The sequence below is a fragment of the Mustela putorius genome, unplaced genomic scaffold, assembly GCF_011764305.1.
Source record: "Mustela putorius furo isolate JIRA1106 unplaced genomic scaffold, ASM1176430v1.1 tig00003859_pilon_pilon_pilon, whole genome shotgun sequence".
In the NCBI taxonomy this organism is placed as follows: domain Eukaryota; kingdom Metazoa; phylum Chordata; class Mammalia; order Carnivora; family Mustelidae; genus Mustela; species Mustela putorius.
In genome coordinates, this window is record NW_025422011.1 from 28,346,978 (window position 1) to 28,364,279 (window position 17,302).

The following is a 17,302-nucleotide window of genomic DNA, read 5'->3' on the forward strand; positions in this document are numbered from 1 at the left end:
ACCATGACCCAAGCCAAAATCAAGAGTCCGACGCTCAACTGCCTATGCCCAGGCACCCCAACCACTGGGTGTGTGTGTGTGTGTGTTTTTTTTTAAAGATTTTATTTATTTATCAGAGAGAGAGGGCGAGAGAGCAAGCACAGGCAGACAGAATGGCAGGCAGAGGCAGAGGGAGAAGCAGGCTCCCCGCCGAGCAAGGAGCCCGATGCGGGACTTGATCCCAGGATGCCGGGATCATGACCTGAGCTGATCCCGGCTGCTCAACCAACTGAGCCACCCAGGCGTCCCACACTGGGTGTGTTTTAATGTATGGGGGAAAATAATAAGTTATTTGCAAATTGTACCTTACACATCTCATTTGCACAATGTACTGATTATAGCTGTTAAACAGTAACATAATTCAACTTTTACTTGAATTAATTTCATTGAGTTTCTTTTTTTTGTATTCAACAGGATCCTTCTACAAAAGTAACACAGTAACAAGATAATGGAAGGGAACTCCTACAAATCAATGAGAAAATGACTAATAATAATAAATTGAGAAAAGGAATTAAATGACAATTCCCTAAAGCAACATAAATTGCCAAGAAATACATGCAAAGTTTTTTTTTTTTTTTGCTAATCAAAAAATACATTAAAATGAAAGTTTTTTGTTTGTTTGTTTCTTTCTTTCTTTCTTTTCTTGCCTATCAACTTAATAAAGGTAAAAAGTACTCACCCTATCCAGTGCTGGTGAAGTCAGAAAGTGGAACTCTCAGGCACTGTAGAATATAAATTGATGTAACTTTTTACTGTTTTGTAACTTAGCCATATTTATCCTAATTGTAAATGCAGGTTCCCTTTGACCTGGCAATTCTATCACTATGAATTAATTCATCTTAAAGAGGAAATCAGGAAAGCACACAAAATGTGTGTATGTATAAGAATATTCATTATAGTATTTTTATATTAGCAAAGGCTTAGAAATGATCTAATGGCTTACCCATAGTTAATTAACATATTTCTACACAATGGGATAATATCAACTATTGAAAATAATATGTATCATTATTTAACGAACATGAAAACATGGCCATAACTTTTTTTAAAAAATATTTTATTTATTTATTTATTTATTTGAGAGAAGGGGAGAGAGAGAGAGTGCTTGCACATGGACAAGCAGGGAAAGCGGCAGAGGGGGAGGGAGAGAGGTAGACAATTTCAAGCAGACTCCTCACTGAGCATGAAGCCCATATGGGGCTCCATTCCATGATCCTGAGATCATGACCTAAGCCGAAACTAAGAGTCAGATGCTTAACCGTCTGAGCCATACAGGCACCCCCACCATAACTTTTTAAGTGTAGTTTAAAACAATTTAGGATGATCTTATTTGTAAAAACAATTATATATCTATTATACATATGTATATTTTTAAGTAGGCTCCATGCCCAGTGTGGAGCACAACGTGGGGCTTGAACTCACAACCCTGAGATCAAGACCTGAACTGAGATCAAGAGTTGGACCCTTAACAGACTGAGCAACCCAGGTGCCTCCATTATACGTATTTTTTTTTAAGATTTTATTTATTTATTGACAGACAGAGATCACAAGTAGGCAGAGAGGCAGGCAGAGAGAGAGAGGAGGAAGCAGGCTCTCCGCTGAGCAGAGAGCCCGATGTGGGGCTCAATCCCAGGACCCTGGGATCATGACCCGAGCTGAAGGCAGAGGCTTTAACCCACTGAGCCACCCAGGCGCCCCCATTATACGTATTTTTGAAGCAAGTGAATATATACATGTGAAGAATAGTCAAAATGTTTTTGGGCTACATGAACAATTTTAAATGAATAGTTCCTTAGTCTCTCAACATTCAGTATTTATTAAACATTTAGTATGTGCTAAGCATTATGCTGAGTGCTAGAGAAACAAAAGAGAACAATCTGTTAATTTAAACCTGTTAATTTAATTCACTAAATTAACAGTGATTTTTAAAAATGACAACAACCAGTATTGGTGAATTTAGGGAGAAGACCCTCATATACTATTGTGAAGAGCGCCAAATCCTAACCACTAGACCACCAGAGAGGTTTCATATAATATTATGCAGAGTATAAACTGGCAAAACATTTCTGGAGGGCAATTTAGCACTTTCTATTAAAAGCTTTAGAAAAATCCATTTCATTTGACCCTGCAATTTCACTTTAAGGAATTTATTCTAAAGATTTTTATTTATTTATTTACTTGACAGAGATCACAAGTAGGCAGAGAGGCAGGCAGACAGAGAGAGAGGAGGAAGCAGGCTCCCCGTGGACCAGAGAGCCCAATGTGCGGCTCTGTGGGGCTCGATCCCAGGATCCCGGGATCATGACTGGAGCCAAAGGCGGAGGCCTTAACCCATTGAGCCACCCAGGTGCTCCAGGAATTTATTCTAAAGAAAGGAGTATAGCCTGCTTCTCCCTCTGCCTGACACTTCCCCTGCTTATGCTCTCTTTCTGACAAATAAATAAAATCTTAAAAAAAAAAAAAAGAGCCTAAAAATATTTATCAAGCAGCTCATAAATGAGTGGGTGAGTGGTGGGGGGGGGGGACTAAATATTAAACAATGGGGATTTCGGTAAATAAAACATCATATATGCATAACGCAGAATACTAGAAAGTCATATTTAACCTAAAAATGTTTAACAGGGGAAAAAGACCAAAATATAAAAGCGAAGGTTTAAAAAGAGTGTGATACTAAATTGTTCTTAACTTGAGCAAATCACTTGAAGTGATCTGAGTGTATTACTTACCTGCAAATTTAAGATCATTAAGGATCCTTTCAATTCATACCTTAACCTTTCAATTCATATCTTAACTCATACATATCTTCTCTACTTTGTAAAGAAAATAAGTCAAAAAAAAGAACCTGGCGCAAAGGGGATGTTACTGTACCGAAGTCTGTTATCTGAGGATTTACTGAAAGTTCTCAAGAGAGAAAATATGTGTTTCAGAAGAAAATGCCCAGTTCCCCCCCTCCAGTAGTCTAATCTACCAGATTAAAAAATTATATTAAAAAAAAAAACAGATAAAAACCAAGCATCATGCTTGGTTTTGAGACCCTAGAAAGACATTACTGCCCTCATGGAGTTCAAAGTCTTGTAGAGGAAACCAATCACGATAAAGCGCGATCAAGGGTAACAGCCTTGAAAAATGTTTTCTCCAGGAAATGGAGAAAAGGATTCCAAAGTAGAAAGAAAAGCATGTACACAGACAATATACTAGACGAAGAGTGTGGTTCACACATACAAACGGACCATTATTTTGTGGCCTTTCTTACAGCCTCGTCCTCTCCCAGCCACATAACACCCCAAATCTCTGTGGACCCTGAACGAAAGATGTCCAGCGGCACACTGGATCACCTGGAGTCGCAGGTGTTGTCTCCATCGATTTCAGGTGTATCGGTCGGGCCGGTGAGGACTTGGCGGGAATCTGCAAAAACACAGGGAATCTGCAAACCACTGAGAATCCAAGAAGGGCAACTTTGTAGCGGCCGCCCCGCAACTCTCTGCTGCCGCCCGCACTCCTTACCCAAGATTTCCCGCCAATCTCAACTCCTCCTTCTTCCTGAGCCCCGCCCACTTTGGAGAGGCGGCGAGCCTTGAGGGCGGGGGAGCGCCGGGTTCTATCGATATCTCTGGGATAGACTGCCCTGCCCTGCGCCGCCTTCGTCAAAATCCCGAAGGCTTTTCTGTAGATTGTCGAGCGGTAGTTTCGGCAACCTTTCGGATTCCGCACCTCTGCAGGAGGCCGCAGCCAGATCCGCGCCGGAACCATGGTGCGTTGGATTCCGAGCGCGGGCAGTTTTGGGGCTGAGGTCCGCGGGCGGGGGGAATGGCGAGCCCCCCGTCCTGTCATTCTCAGAGCGGCCCGGGGCTAGGGGCTATGGGAACCCCCGCCAACGGGAGGATTCCGGCAGTGATTCAGCATCTCCGGCCTGGCCGGGAGAGGGGCGGTGGGTAGTCGGTGCCGCGGTTCTCCGGGGTTCGTTTCGCTTTCTTCCAAGCCTGGGACACTGTTTCCTCGGTCAGCCAGCTGAGTTCGCTCCTCCAGTTATTTCAGTGGTGTAATTCCAAGCAGCTCAGAGTGGCCCCTCGTGCCCTGTGTGGGAGAGAAGGGAACACAGGGACTAGACTTCGACGCTTCACTGTATTGCCAGAGCAGACTTGATCCCTGGGTTTGGGTTCCAGGACAGCGTCCATTTTACTTGTGGGTCCGTCTGATTTCTTTCTCCCCTACCGCTTGATCAGAAAGGGTTCTTTTGGGGCACCTGGGTGGTTCAGTTAGTTAAGCGTCTGCCTTTGTCTCGGGTCATGATCCCAGGGTCCTGGGGTCAAGCCCCATGTCGGGTTCCCTGCTTCTCAGAGAGTCTGCTTCTCTCCCTCTCCCTCCCTCCCTCCCCGTCCCTCGCGCTGTTGTGCGCGCACTCTCTCTTTCTCTCTCTCTCAATAAATCTTTTTTAAAAAGAAAGGGTTCTTTTCATTTTGTCCAGTCACCTAGTTTTACGGTTGAATAAACCGAAGCTGGGAGAAGTGGTGGTGTCACGGCTACCACCTGGCTTCAGGACTTCCAGCCATAATCTGCCATTCCAGCACTCAACTTTCTCACTCTCCCCCGGTCCCGATTATTCTCCCAGTATTTGGCTAGTAGGCTCGTTTCAGTGTCTATTAAAGCAGTCGTGGTTCTGATGGCTGTAACTGTTTGTGTCAACGTCAGACTTCCTGAGAACATTCTTGTGTTTATTCATTCAGTATGAATGTTTATACGTTCAAGGCACGGTTTTGAGTGCAGCAAGGGTTCAAAGATAAATCTGCTCTCTTCCTAATCATTAAGCAGAAAGGGACGTGCAGATAAAGAATTGATGGGAGTGTATGTTGGAATTTTGGGAGAAAAGACAAAGATGACTTAAAGAGGTAGACATTTGAGCGAGTTTAAAGAGGAAGAGTGCTTTTAACTCTTTTAATTAGGGACCAGGATAAGGAAAGAGCATAAACAGGGAACGAACGTTGAACACTATTGAACTTTAGTAATTGAACCCAAAGGGAGTACGACAGATAGAAAGTTGGTCCCATCTAGGTCCCTTTTAGCTCCTGGTAAGTTTTAGAATTTGTTTTGCAACTGAATAATCTTCCAATGAGGTTGTATAACAGCATGTGTTAATGTTGAATGGAAACAGATGGGAGAACATTTTTTAATGATAGAGCTTATTAAAAATTTGAATTTGTAATGTTCTTAAATCAATAGGTGTTTTTTCTTTTACTTTTAGTTTCGCAACCAGTATGACAATGATGTCACGGTTTGGAGCCCTCAGGTAAAAATGTTTTGTACTTTATCTGTGAAGTGGCTTTAGAGGGTCAACTAGCTAGCTCACTAGCAGCTCTTGATCTTGGGGTGGTGAATTTGAGACACACATTGGGTGTGGAGCCTACTTTAAAAAGAAAGAAAAACTCATGAAATTTGTAGGCTGTGAGAAAATAATCACAACTCATGAAATTTGTAGGCTGTGGGAATATAATCATTTCAGACATTCTTGCAACCTAGATTTATCATTAAAGTAACTTTCCTAATTTAAAGGAAAAATCAGGGGCGCCTGGGTCGCTCAGTTGATTAAGGGACTGCCTTAGGCTCAAGTTGTGGTCCCAGAATCCAGGGATCGAGCTCCATGGGGAATCTGCTTCTCCCTCTGACCTTCTCCTCTGTCATGCTCTTTCTCTCTCTCAAATAAATAAATAAAATCTTTATAAAATAATAGAAAAGAAAAATCATATGAGATTTAACTATATTTACCTGAGATTTAAGAACACTAGATCAATTTTGAATATATGAAGGGTCTTTTAAGATGACTCTAAGATGTGTTGTTGTTTTCTCTTTAGGGCAGGATTCATCAAATTGAGTATGCAATGGAAGCTGTCAAGCAAGGTTCAGCCACGGTTGGTCTGAAATCAAAAACCCATGCAGTGTTGGTTGCACTAAAGGTGAGTGAGGCAGTAAATAAATCTTCCTCATGTAGGAAATGGAACTAACAAATGTAAGTTTCACTGTGTAAATAATAAAGCATAAATGTTTTTGTGTTTTATAATGTCCCTGTTTAGAGAGCACAGTCAGAGCTTGCAGCTCATCAGAAAAAAATTCTCCATGTTGACAACCATATTGGTATCTCAATTGCGGGACTTACTGCTGATGCTAGACTGTTATGGTGAGTATGATTATGTAAAACAAAAGAAATACCCCTTTTGAATCGTCCAGTTAAGACATTTTAGGAAGTTGTCTGGTAGAGATTCTAAATTCAGATTGTGATACCTTAGTGGATTTGGGCTCAGTTGCTGAATGCTCTGTTTCTTGATCCCTCTAGTAGAAACTACTAGATTTAACCATGTTAAGATTTTTTTTTTTTTAAAGATTTTATTTATTTATTTGACAGAGAGAGATCACAAGTAGGTAGAGAGGCAGGCAGAGAGAGAGAGAGAGAGGAAAGCAGGCTCCCTGCTGAGCAAAGAGCCCGATGTGGAACTCGATCACAGGACCCTGAGATCATGACCTGAGCCGAAGGCAGCGGGTTAACCCACTGAGCCACCCAGGCGCCCCAACCATGTTAAGATTAAAGCTTTTGTAGGGCGCCTGGGTGGCTCAGTGGGTTAAGCCTCTGCCTTCGGCTCAGATCATGATCTCGGGATCCTGGGATCGAGCCCTATATCAGGCTCTCTGCTTGGCAGGGAGCCTGCTTCTCTCTCACTCTCTGCCTACTTGTGATCTCTGTCAAAAAAATAAATAAAAAAAATCTGAAAAAAAAAAAAAAGATTAAAGCTTTTGAGAAGTCACCAAATAATGTGATACTTGTTAACTCAGGATATATTGTTTGAGACAATGTTATGACGAAGAAGACCTTGACACTTTGGTCTGATTTCTGAGGTTTGGGGGAACTACTCTTGCATTCTTTAATATGCCAGTATTTATTAGACATATATTTCTTGCAAAGCTCAATACTGGATACTGCAGGGTACACAAGGATGAGTCATATAAGCATCTTTTCTAGGAACTTAAAATCTAGTAGTATATCCATAATACAAGGTAGAAAGTGGAGAGTAACAGGTAGATTTCTGTGAGTCCAGAGGAAACAGATTATATCTAGTTGAGAGGCATTCTAAAAATGAAGAGCTGGGGCTTTGAAGGCACACAGATTGAGTTTTATTCTTTCTTTTACCCCTTAGTATTTGAGATGAGGCTAGTTACTTAAATCATCAGTTCTTTTAGTATTTACTTTTTCAAGGTTTTTGTTTAAGAGCCCAACATGTAAAGCATGTAACGCAGTACCTTTTGGGTAATTTATTGCTCTTTTTCTCTTGCTCAGCCTTCTCTGTTCTCTAAAGTGCTCAGAGACCAAGTTTATCTAGACTAAGGAGTATTTTAATCCTTTTTTTTTTTAAACCTCATGTGTCCCAAGAGTTTGGTATAAATACACATCCTTGTGGCCTTTCTCATTCCCTTACATGGATGTAATCCATGTGAAGAAAACAACAAAACAAAAAAATCAAACTACTTTATTTAGACTGAAATAACTCTGATGTGAAATAACTAATTTTCCTTGTTTCCTTTTTAGTAATTTTATGCGCCAGGAGTGTTTGGATTCCAGATTTGTATTTGACAGACCTCTTCCTGTGTCTCGTCTTGTATCTCTAATTGGAAGCAGTATCCTTTTTTTGTTAGCATTTATGAATGTGAACTTTAAATAGAGTTTTGATACTTAAGTGTTATGTTAATTATTGGGAATATAATACATAGCATAGGTAAAATTTTGAAAACTTTAAGGTTATTTACTTTTCAACAACAAAATGTTTAAAATTTTGAAGGAATTGTGGGGCATTTTGTCATGGAAAAATGTATTCTAAATAAGGATTTGGGCTGCTTATTTGTCAGCCCTTTTCTAGCCCTAGATAAGCTCAATTTGAGGAAAATCAGTCAAGTCTCATTTTTAGAGAAGATTTAAAGTTTTTTATTGGTGGTTCTAGATGTCCTTCAAAATTCATGATCCCTTATATCCAAAACAGATGAGGTACTCTATGTGAAGAGACCATTTTGCTAGCACTCATTCTTGGGTTGGGTGGATAGTTCTAACATTTTTGTAATACTAGGCCAAAAAAATATTTCTCTTGTATTTCTTCTTGCTGTGGTGGATTGTGCAGCAACTTTAAAAGAAGAGCAACAAAAACAGAGCTCTTTGTTAATAGTGTTTAATTTGAGAATAAATTTAATACTTTATTACTTGTTAGAACAGTTTCTTTAACTAGTTTAAGAGACCCAGATACCAACCCAGCGATATGGCCGGAGACCATATGGTGTTGGACTGCTGATTGCTGGTTATGATGTAAGTTAATAGAATTATTATATTTTTATGATTTTTTAAAAAAAACTGACTAGAGGGTTCCTGTGTGGCTTATTGGGTTAAGCCTCTGCCTTTGGCTTGGGTCATGATCGTGGGGTCCTAGGATCAAGGCTCACATCAGGCTCTCTGGTCAGCTGGGAGCCTACTTCCCCATCTCTCTGCCTGCTCCTCTGCCTACTTGTGTTGTCTCTCTCTCTCTGTCAAATAAATAAAAAAAAATCTTTTAAAAAGGCAAAAACAAAAACAAAAGAAAACTGACTAGAAATTATACAGTGTGTGTATGTATATGTATTTCTTTTCTATTTGTAGGATATGGGCCCTCACATTTTCCAAACCTGTCCGTCTGCCAACTATTTTGACTGTAGAGCTATGTCCATTGGAGCCCGTTCTCAATCAGCTCGTACTTACTTGGAGAGACATATGTCTGGATTTATGGAGTGTGAGTGATTTTTTTGGGGGGGGGGGTCCCCTCTAGTCTTTATATAGTGAATAAATAGTATCCTAAATGAAGAAAACTATCAGCCTTACAGAAGGAGTTTTTGTTTTACTTTGTTTTCAAATAAGCCCATGGAGTGTTCATTATTTTTCTCATACATACTGGTTATTACCCCATGTAGCCATCACAGTAGTTTCCATCACAATAGAACTTTGTCAGAATACAAATAGGAAAATACAAATGTCCTCAACTTTGAAGAGTCTTGGTTCTGTTGGTCTGAAGTGTGTCCCAACCAGAGTTGAGGACCAGTGTACTGTTTACCAGTTATAAGTTCTTTTATCAGCTTTTAGTTTTCTGTGATTCTCTTATTTTTAGCCACACAGATATTTCTGTATTAAATAGTCCATAAACAAGTAAAAAATTAATGTAACTATGGGAAAAAAAAGTAAAATGTTGATGTAAGATGTGGTCATAGGACAAGCTTTTCAAGTGCTTTGCTTATGCAAGGGTCTTAGACCTTAACACATCCTTTTTGGACATCTCTTGAGGTGACCATGTGATTGTTTCCCCTTCATTCTATCATGGTATATTGCATTATTTGACTTTTGAATGTTAAACCAGCTTTGTATTCCCAGGATAAATCCTTCTTGCTCATGATTTATAATATAAACTATATATATATAAATGTTTATATAAACATAAATGTTGCTGGATTCATTTTGCGGATATTTTGTTGAGGTTTTTTTTGTGTGTCTGTATCCGTAAGGATTATTGATCTGTAGTTTTAGTTTCTTGTGATATTTTTTTCTAGTTTGGTATCAGGTTAATACTGGCCGCATAGAAAGAGTTGGAGACTTTGTTTATAAAGAGCAAACACCTTCCATAGAATACATTCTACAAAACTTTGTGCTGTAGCATTTGTGAATCAGGATTCCCATTTGATTTAGCATAAAAAAGGCCAAATTTAGGAATAAAAATCATGTATTTTCTTAATACATAAAATAATGGTGATGTTATTTATTATTATTAGAAGATTATATGGCTAGGGTGCCTGGGTGGCTCAGTGGGTTAAGCCGCTGCCTTCGGCTCAGGTCATGATCTCAGGATCCTGGGATCGAGTCCCGCATCGGGCTCTCTGCTCAGCAGGGAGCCTGCTTCCCTCTCTCTCTCTCTCTGCCTGCCTCTATGTCTACTGTGATCTCTCTCTGTCAAATAAATAAATAAAAAATCTTTAAAAAAAAAAAAAAAAAAGAAGATTATATGGCTAAACATTACAATTTTGGCTGTTATTATTGTGATATATTTAGTATGTGACTGAAACCATAATAGACCTGACAAATAAAAGTAGCCTAGCAGGAAGGTGAAATTAAGAAATAATTGTTAATTTATTATATAGGCAATTTAAATGAACTGGTGAAACATGGTCTGCGTGCCTTACGAGAGACGCTTCCGGCAGAACAGGACCTAACTACAAAGGTAGATAACATGTTCTTCAATTCAAGATTTCAACATTATAGGTCAGTCATTGATTTCGTAAATATAATAGAGGAGTATATGCTTAACAGTTCTTTAATTTGGGAGTTGGTTCCCTTGGTTGGTTCATTCTTTTTCTTTAAGCTATTCACTAAATGATCTGATTTTGAAATGATTTTCAAACATTTCTTTTTGGAATAAAGCAATAAAATCAATAAGTCTTAGGTGAAATGTCCTTCAGTTTCTTCAGCAGGTGGGAATATCTTTGTATTATTAACTCAGTTAACAAATATATATATTGAGCACCTATCATGTGTAGGCAGTAGACATTGAGAATATAATAAACACAGCAAACATCTTGGCTTTCTTGGAGCATACATTCAGGTCGGGGAGGTAGACAATATATGTATAAGTAAATTATATAATACATTAGAAAATGATAAATACTACAGAAAAAATAGGTTAAGAGGAAAAAGAAGGACCATCTGGATATGGGAAGAAGGTGTGGTGAGGGACATTTAAAATAGGTTGGTTAAAGATGGCTTCACTGAGAACGTGAAATTTGAGGAAGATGTCTAAAGGAGGTGAGTTAGTGAGTTATTCAGATGTCTAGAGCAAGATCATTCCAGGGAATACAAGTATAAGGGCTTTGAGTCCAGAATATTTCTAGTCTTTGAGGCAAGAAGGCCAGGAGTGTTGGAGATCAAGAGGAAGAGAATGACTAAAGTGCAATAATGGAGCCCAGATTGTGTATAAACCATTGTAGGTATTTTGGATTTTACTGAATAGATTATTAAGTTTGAACAGAAGAATACCATGATTTGATTTAGGTTTCAAAAGAGTTATTCTGGATGCCATTCTGAAAATAGATTGTAGTGGGCAACATGGGTGAAAATAGTTTTGAAACTGTTACGGTGATATAGAATACAGAGGAATTGTGGTGTAAAAGAGCCTTGAAGTTGGAGATCAGATAAGGGGTTCAGTTTTGGGTATGTTTTAAAATTAGAGCTAAAAACATTTGCTAGTGAATTGGTTGTGAGGGTGTAAAAACAACAAAAAAAGTTGTTTTCAAGATTTTGGGATTGATTAGAGGAAGGAGAGATTTATGATTTACTGAGCTGATTATAAGACAGTGGAAAGAACAAGTCTTGGGGTAGGAGTTGCGGAGAAAGATCAGGCAGTTAGCTTAGGACTTAAAACTTGTTAATGCCTACTGTCCATTGCTGATAGAAAATAAGCAGATATTGGGGCACCAGGCTGGCTCAGTCAGTAGACTATACAGCTCTTGATCTTGGGGTTATGAGTTCAAGCCCCATGTTGGGCATAAAGCTTACTTTAAAAAAAAAGATGATAATACTAAGCAGCTATCAGATGTGTATGCCCTGGAGTTTGGTGGAAAATGATCTAGCTAGACTTAGAAAGTTTGGAGTCTTTATGTAGAAATGACATTTAGAGATTGAATTGGATGAAACCACTGAAGGAATCAAATAGTTTCTCAAGAGGTTTGAGGCCTGGACAAAGGGCCCTCTAGAGTGCCTATCGCACCTTTAGAGATTGGAACGTGAGTATCAACAAAAAGAGACTGAGAAAGATGACAAAGAAGGTTGGAGGAAAGCATTCTTGAAAACAAATGAAGAAACTATTTCGAGGAAGAGGGAATGAAAAATTGCTAATACATCAAGGAAGATAGGGAATGAGAAGTAACCATTAGATTAATAATGAAGGGGACTTGACTAGACAATTTTATTGAAACAGTGAGCCCAAAACTGAAAGGAATGGAATCGGGACAGAATGGGAGAAGAGGAATTGGAAGTGGCTTTCATTCTCTTGCAGGTTCAGAGAAATGGGGTGGTGGTTGGAAGAGAATGTAGTGAGAGTTTTTCGTTGTTTTGGTTTTTTAAAATGGGAGAAATTACAGCATGTCTGGTGCATGATTATAAGAATAATCCAGTGTAAAGAGAAACATTTATGTTGGAGAAATAGGAGAAAAACTGGTGGACCAATGTCCTTAAACAGTATACAGGTGGAAAGGTAGACCTTAGGATATTGATTCATTCACACTAACAGGAAGGGAGAGAATCTAGGGACGTAGATACAGGAAACAGTAGTTACTATGCTTCTGTTTTCTAAGTGAAATGAGGAGCAAGGAGAATGGAAAATCTTAGAAAGATGTCCAGGAGAGAGGAGATTGGATGATCTAGGGACCTGTATAGTACAATGCAGGAACCACTATAGGCCTCCTTGTGGTTAATGATCATGAAAGGGAGATCAGTCAGCATTTTGTAAATCTATCTTATTATCGTGATTGGATAGTTATTATTGTATATGTATGTGAAAAATTTATAGCCTGTGTAATCTTTTAAAAATAATTTTTCCTGGGCGCCTGGGTGGCTCAGTGGGTTAAGCCGCTGCCTTTGGCTCAGGTCATGATCTCAGGGTCCTGGGATCGAGTCCCACATCGGGCTCTCTGCTCAGCAGGGAGTCTGCTTCCTCCTCTCTTTCTCTCTGCCTGCCTCTCTGCCTACTTGTGATCTCTGTCTGTCAAATAAACAAATAAAATCTTTAAAAAAAAAAAAATAAAAAAAAAATAAATAAAAATAATTTTTCCTATCCTAAAAGTAATTTTTTAAAAATCAGGAATGTACATTAAATTATTTTTATTTGTTTACCATAGGGGCACCTGGGTAGCTCAGTTGGTTAAGGATCTGACTCTTGATTTTGATTCAGGTCATGATAAGATCGAACCTGCATCAGGCTCCATGCTGAGTGTGGAACCTGCTTAAGATTCTCTCTCCCTGCCCACCCCACTCCCCCCAAAAATGAGTAAAGTACCCATAATGCCATCACTCCAAGACAACTATCTTTTAAAATCGGGGTTTACAGTTACTTGTTGACGTTTGCAATTTGGAAAACTTTGCTCAGGTATCTGGCTTTCTCATTTCATATGTTTACTGACTCCTGGAGAATGATAGTGAAATCATTGAGAGAAGGCCTATATATCATGCCTCAATTTTTCACTAAAATTTTAATCTTATAGAAGGCCTTTTTACACTGGTTGGCATTCACTGAGCATTTTAAGAATTGCTCTTGAATTTTAACATGTAGAAAAGAGTTCAAGACCCCACCAAAGTCAACATTTTAGAACCTAAAACTTATTCTCTTTCCTTATTAAGAATTACCATGTCTTAACTCACACAGGAAACAAACCTGATTATTTCTTTGAAGTTAGGCTTACTTCCCAGACAAGTTGCTTGGTCTGGTAACACTGGTCTGCAGCACATTTCCATTATGAGCCTCGTTACAAATTCCTAGGAGGCCAGACCTTTGGCGTTCCTCATGATTATCAAAAGTGAATATTAAATTTGCAAGTTAAACAGGGATCTACTAGTTTTCATCTTCCTTTTTTCTCTACACTTAAGTACTTTTTAGTTTTATTAAGTGCTATATAAACTTTTATTTTGTTTTTTTCACTCAACATTTAATCAAAAGCATTTTTCAATATGAATTCTCCTGATTTTCAATTTTTATCTTTCCCTCCTCCTGCCCCCAGAATGTCTCCATTGGAATTGTTGGTAAAGACTTGGAGTTCACGATTTATGATGATGATGATGTATCTCCATTCCTGGAAGGTCTTGAAGAAAGACCGCAGAGAAAGGCACAGGTATATAACTAATCATAATACCAGAAGGTTTAGTTCTGTCATAAACTGCTGTTCCTACCACAGTTGTGGAGGAAAGACACCATTTTTGGCTTTAATTATTGAGATAGGCTCGCAGTTCAAATGGCAGTAGGAAAACTTAGAACTGAATAATGTAAAGTACTGAGGGGGCGGTAATCTCCATAAGCAACGAGGGTTGATGATTTGGCTCTCTGTTGGTGTTTTTCGCAAATCTCTTTGTGGACTGTGGCTAAGTCATTCTTTTGCTGGTCTCATTTAGGGTCTCTTATAGTCAGTTGAAGCAGTGGGACTGGAACATCCAAGGTGGCTTTATTCACAGTCTTCATTATTCATACTCTCTAGGTATATCCTATAGGGACAGCTAGAAGGTTGGGACCTCTGCTAAGATGACTGGACCACTGTCCATGTAGTCTCAGAGCCTCTCTTCACCAGGGTCTCTTTAGCAGGGTAACAGCTCAGGGCTTGCAAAAGTTCAAAAGCTCAAAAACGGAAGGTGCTAGACATTCTTAAAGGCTAGGCCTGGGAGGGGCACAGCATCAGTTTTGCTAATTCTGTTGGTTAAAGGAAATCATAAAGCCAGCCACGAGTCTATAGGAGTGGGGACTGAGAGAAAGTTTATTGGGGTCCCTTTGGAAACTGAATTGGCCCTTCACAAATACTGAGAAAAGGATCAGCAAGTGTTGGGAAATCTTAGATTAAATACTGGTCTTTTTTGTTGGGTATTTAGAATACAGAGTTGCTATTTATAGATACTTATCTGATGGCTGTGTAATTGAAAATAAAGTGTCCTAGAGAGAAATATTTTCTGCATTGTGAATTTTTTTTTTAACTTGGAGAGGATATTGTTGGTACTATTTGGAGGAGTAGGATTTGCATTATTTAAACTGTTGCTGGTAAGAACCAGTGCTGTTGGGAAGAATGCTGTGAGTTACACACAGCTGATTTGTTTGATCATGTTTTCTCTGTGTTATTAGTGCTGAAGAAGATGAGAATGTCAAAAATGTACTGATTATATTCTAAGGCTAGAAGTGATAATAAAAAGGAGGCCTTTGTTCCTGAACAAGACAAAGTATGATAAAATGCTGGAATTGTTCAATGATGCTTTGGTTTTCAGACCTATAAAATGATGCCTGCTTAAAAACAAAAAACGTTTGTTCAGAAACTTTAACAGGGCAGTTAACTAAAATATTTTAGTTAACTAAAATTGAGTATCCAGAATATCTCCTAACCCCTTTTTCTTGCATATTTTTTATAATATTTGTGATAAGAAGTATATATTGGTCAAGTGATTTTTTTCTTTTTAACCTGTTTTCTTTTTTCTTCCCCTACAGCCTGCTCAACCTGCTGATGAACCTGCAGAAAAGGCTGATGAACCAATGGAACATTAAGTTACAAGCCAGTCTATGTGTGTATTATCAAATCTGTAAGAATTCAGGAACATGTACTGATGACAGTAATCTATACTTTGAACCAAAAGATGCAGGGTGGTCTTATGGTATGTTTTAGGAATCAGTCCAGATGTGTTTTTCCTAAGCAACTTGTCTGAAACCATATAATGGTATGATTTTTCTTTGAGAGGGTCTATATAATCATTTTCTAGTAAGTATAGTTATCTGTACTAATGTTTTTATATGAAGAACATAGTGTCTTTGTGTTTTTAAAGACAACTGTGAAATAAAATTGTTTCACCTGCCTGTGTATTGGGTTTTTGTTTTTTAAGTAGCTTCAACTATAAATAGTAATGAGATTACAACTGGTCGTCTGCCATGTTTGCCAAATTAATTTGCCTTAGGTTTAGTGATGGGGAAAAATAGTACCTCTTATCTATCACAGCCTTATACCAATCCCCTAGGTATGGACTGGCTATATGAGAATCCATGGAGATTTGGTTCAGAATACAAATTGCAGGGTTCAACCCTGGAGATTTTTTTTTTTAAGATTTTATTTATTTGACAGATCACAAGTAGGCAGAGAGGCAAGCAGAGAGAGAGGAGGAAGGAGGCTCCCCGCTGAGCAGGAAGCAAGATGTGGGGCTCGATCCCAGGACCCCGAGATCAAGACCCCAGCTGAAGACAGGCTTTAACCCACTGAGCCACCCAGACACCCCAACTCTGGAGATTCTTACTAAAACCTGAGAAACCATGAATGGTTTTTCATTACAACCAGCAGATGGCAGTAGTGATAGCACTGGTCTCAGTGTAGGGAACTTTTGCAAAAATAACAAAAGGGGTTTTAATTCCAAACCATCATTTCCTCTTATCATGTCCAGCCCCACTCTGGCGTAATCTTTAGACTGCCTTCCATTATTTTTGTGAGTGGTGTATCCATATACTGCAATACAATTTTTATCTTAGGCCATGTAAAATGAAATTCGAGGAAATCTGATTTACTCCAAACACTCCAAAATTTTGCTGCTTAGGAACCTTGCGGGGTTTTTTATTTCCTGAGATTCCTATCGTTCTAGAGAAGAACAGTTCATTTGTAGTTAGGGAACTTGGATTTTATTTTATTTATTTATTTATTTTAAAGATTTTATTTATACATTCGACAGAGAGAGATCACAAGTAGGCAGAGAGGGAGAGAGGAGGAAGCAGGCTCTCCATTGAGCAGAGAGCCCGATGTGGGACTCGATCCCAGAACCCTGAGATCATGACCTGAGCCGAAGGCAGAGGCTTAACCCACTGAGCCACCCAGGTGCCCGGGAACTTGGATTTTAGATCTAATTCTACTAATTAGTTGCTGTTTGGAGAATTATTTTAAAAGTAAAATGGGAAACTTTATGTGAAAATACCTTATACACTCTAAAATTCATAAAATGTTAGTTTATTTTTTTTCTAAATTGCCCCAAATTTATTTTTATTTAAAGATTTTATTTTGGGGGCACCTGCGTGGCTCTGTTGGTTAAGTGTCTGCCTTTGGCTCAGGTTGTGGTCCCAACATCCTGGGATCAAGCCCCACATGATGCTTCCTGTTGAGCTAGAGCCTGCTTCTTCTTCTCCCTGTCTGCCTGCCACACCCCCTGCTTGTGCTCTCTCTCTCTCTCTCAAATAAAATATTTAAAAAATAATATTTTAAGTAATCTCTACACCCAATGTAGGGCTTGAACCTATAAGCCCAAGACCAAGAGTCACATGCTCCACTGATGGAGCCAGCCAAGTGCCCTACAGATTGCCCAAAAGTTTAAAAGTGTTAGTAGATTTAAATCTCTCTCACTTCTTGAAGGTAAAGTGCTAAGACAAACTCTGGCAATCTTGTTGAGAGAAAGACCTAACTAAACACAGGAACGTGTGAGGTGTTGGGTCTTTATTCTGGAAGTAGACCC

At 38.9% G+C, this 17,302-nt stretch overlaps 1 protein-coding gene across 1 annotated transcript; it reads left to right on the forward strand.

Moving 5' to 3' along the window:
* The first annotated feature begins 3,652 nt into the window (after positions 1-3,652).
* Positions 3,653-15,678, forward strand: PSMA1 (proteasome 20S subunit alpha 1). The gene is made up of 10 exons (XM_004752026.3): positions 3,653-3,790; positions 5,279-5,323; positions 5,886-5,987; positions 6,105-6,208; positions 7,610-7,698; positions 8,304-8,374; positions 8,702-8,831; positions 10,225-10,304; positions 13,852-13,962; positions 15,312-15,678. The coding sequence occupies exons 1-10, from the start codon at positions 3,788-3,790 to the stop codon at positions 15,366-15,368; spliced, it is 792 nt and encodes a 263-aa protein (XP_004752083.1). The 5' UTR covers positions 3,653-3,787; the 3' UTR covers positions 15,369-15,678.
* Positions 15,679-17,302: the final 1,624 nt, after the last annotated feature.

Excerpts from the sequence above, each read along its gene's own strand:
- PSMA1 (XM_004752026.3), top strand. Across the intron at positions 8,375-8,701 it reads TGCTGATTGCTGGTTATGAT|GATATGGGCCCTCACATTTT; the intron begins GTAAGTTAATAG and ends TTCTATTTGTAG. Across the intron at positions 10,305-13,851 it reads AACAGGACCTAACTACAAAG|AATGTCTCCATTGGAATTGT; the intron begins GTAGATAACATG and ends TCCTGCCCCCAG.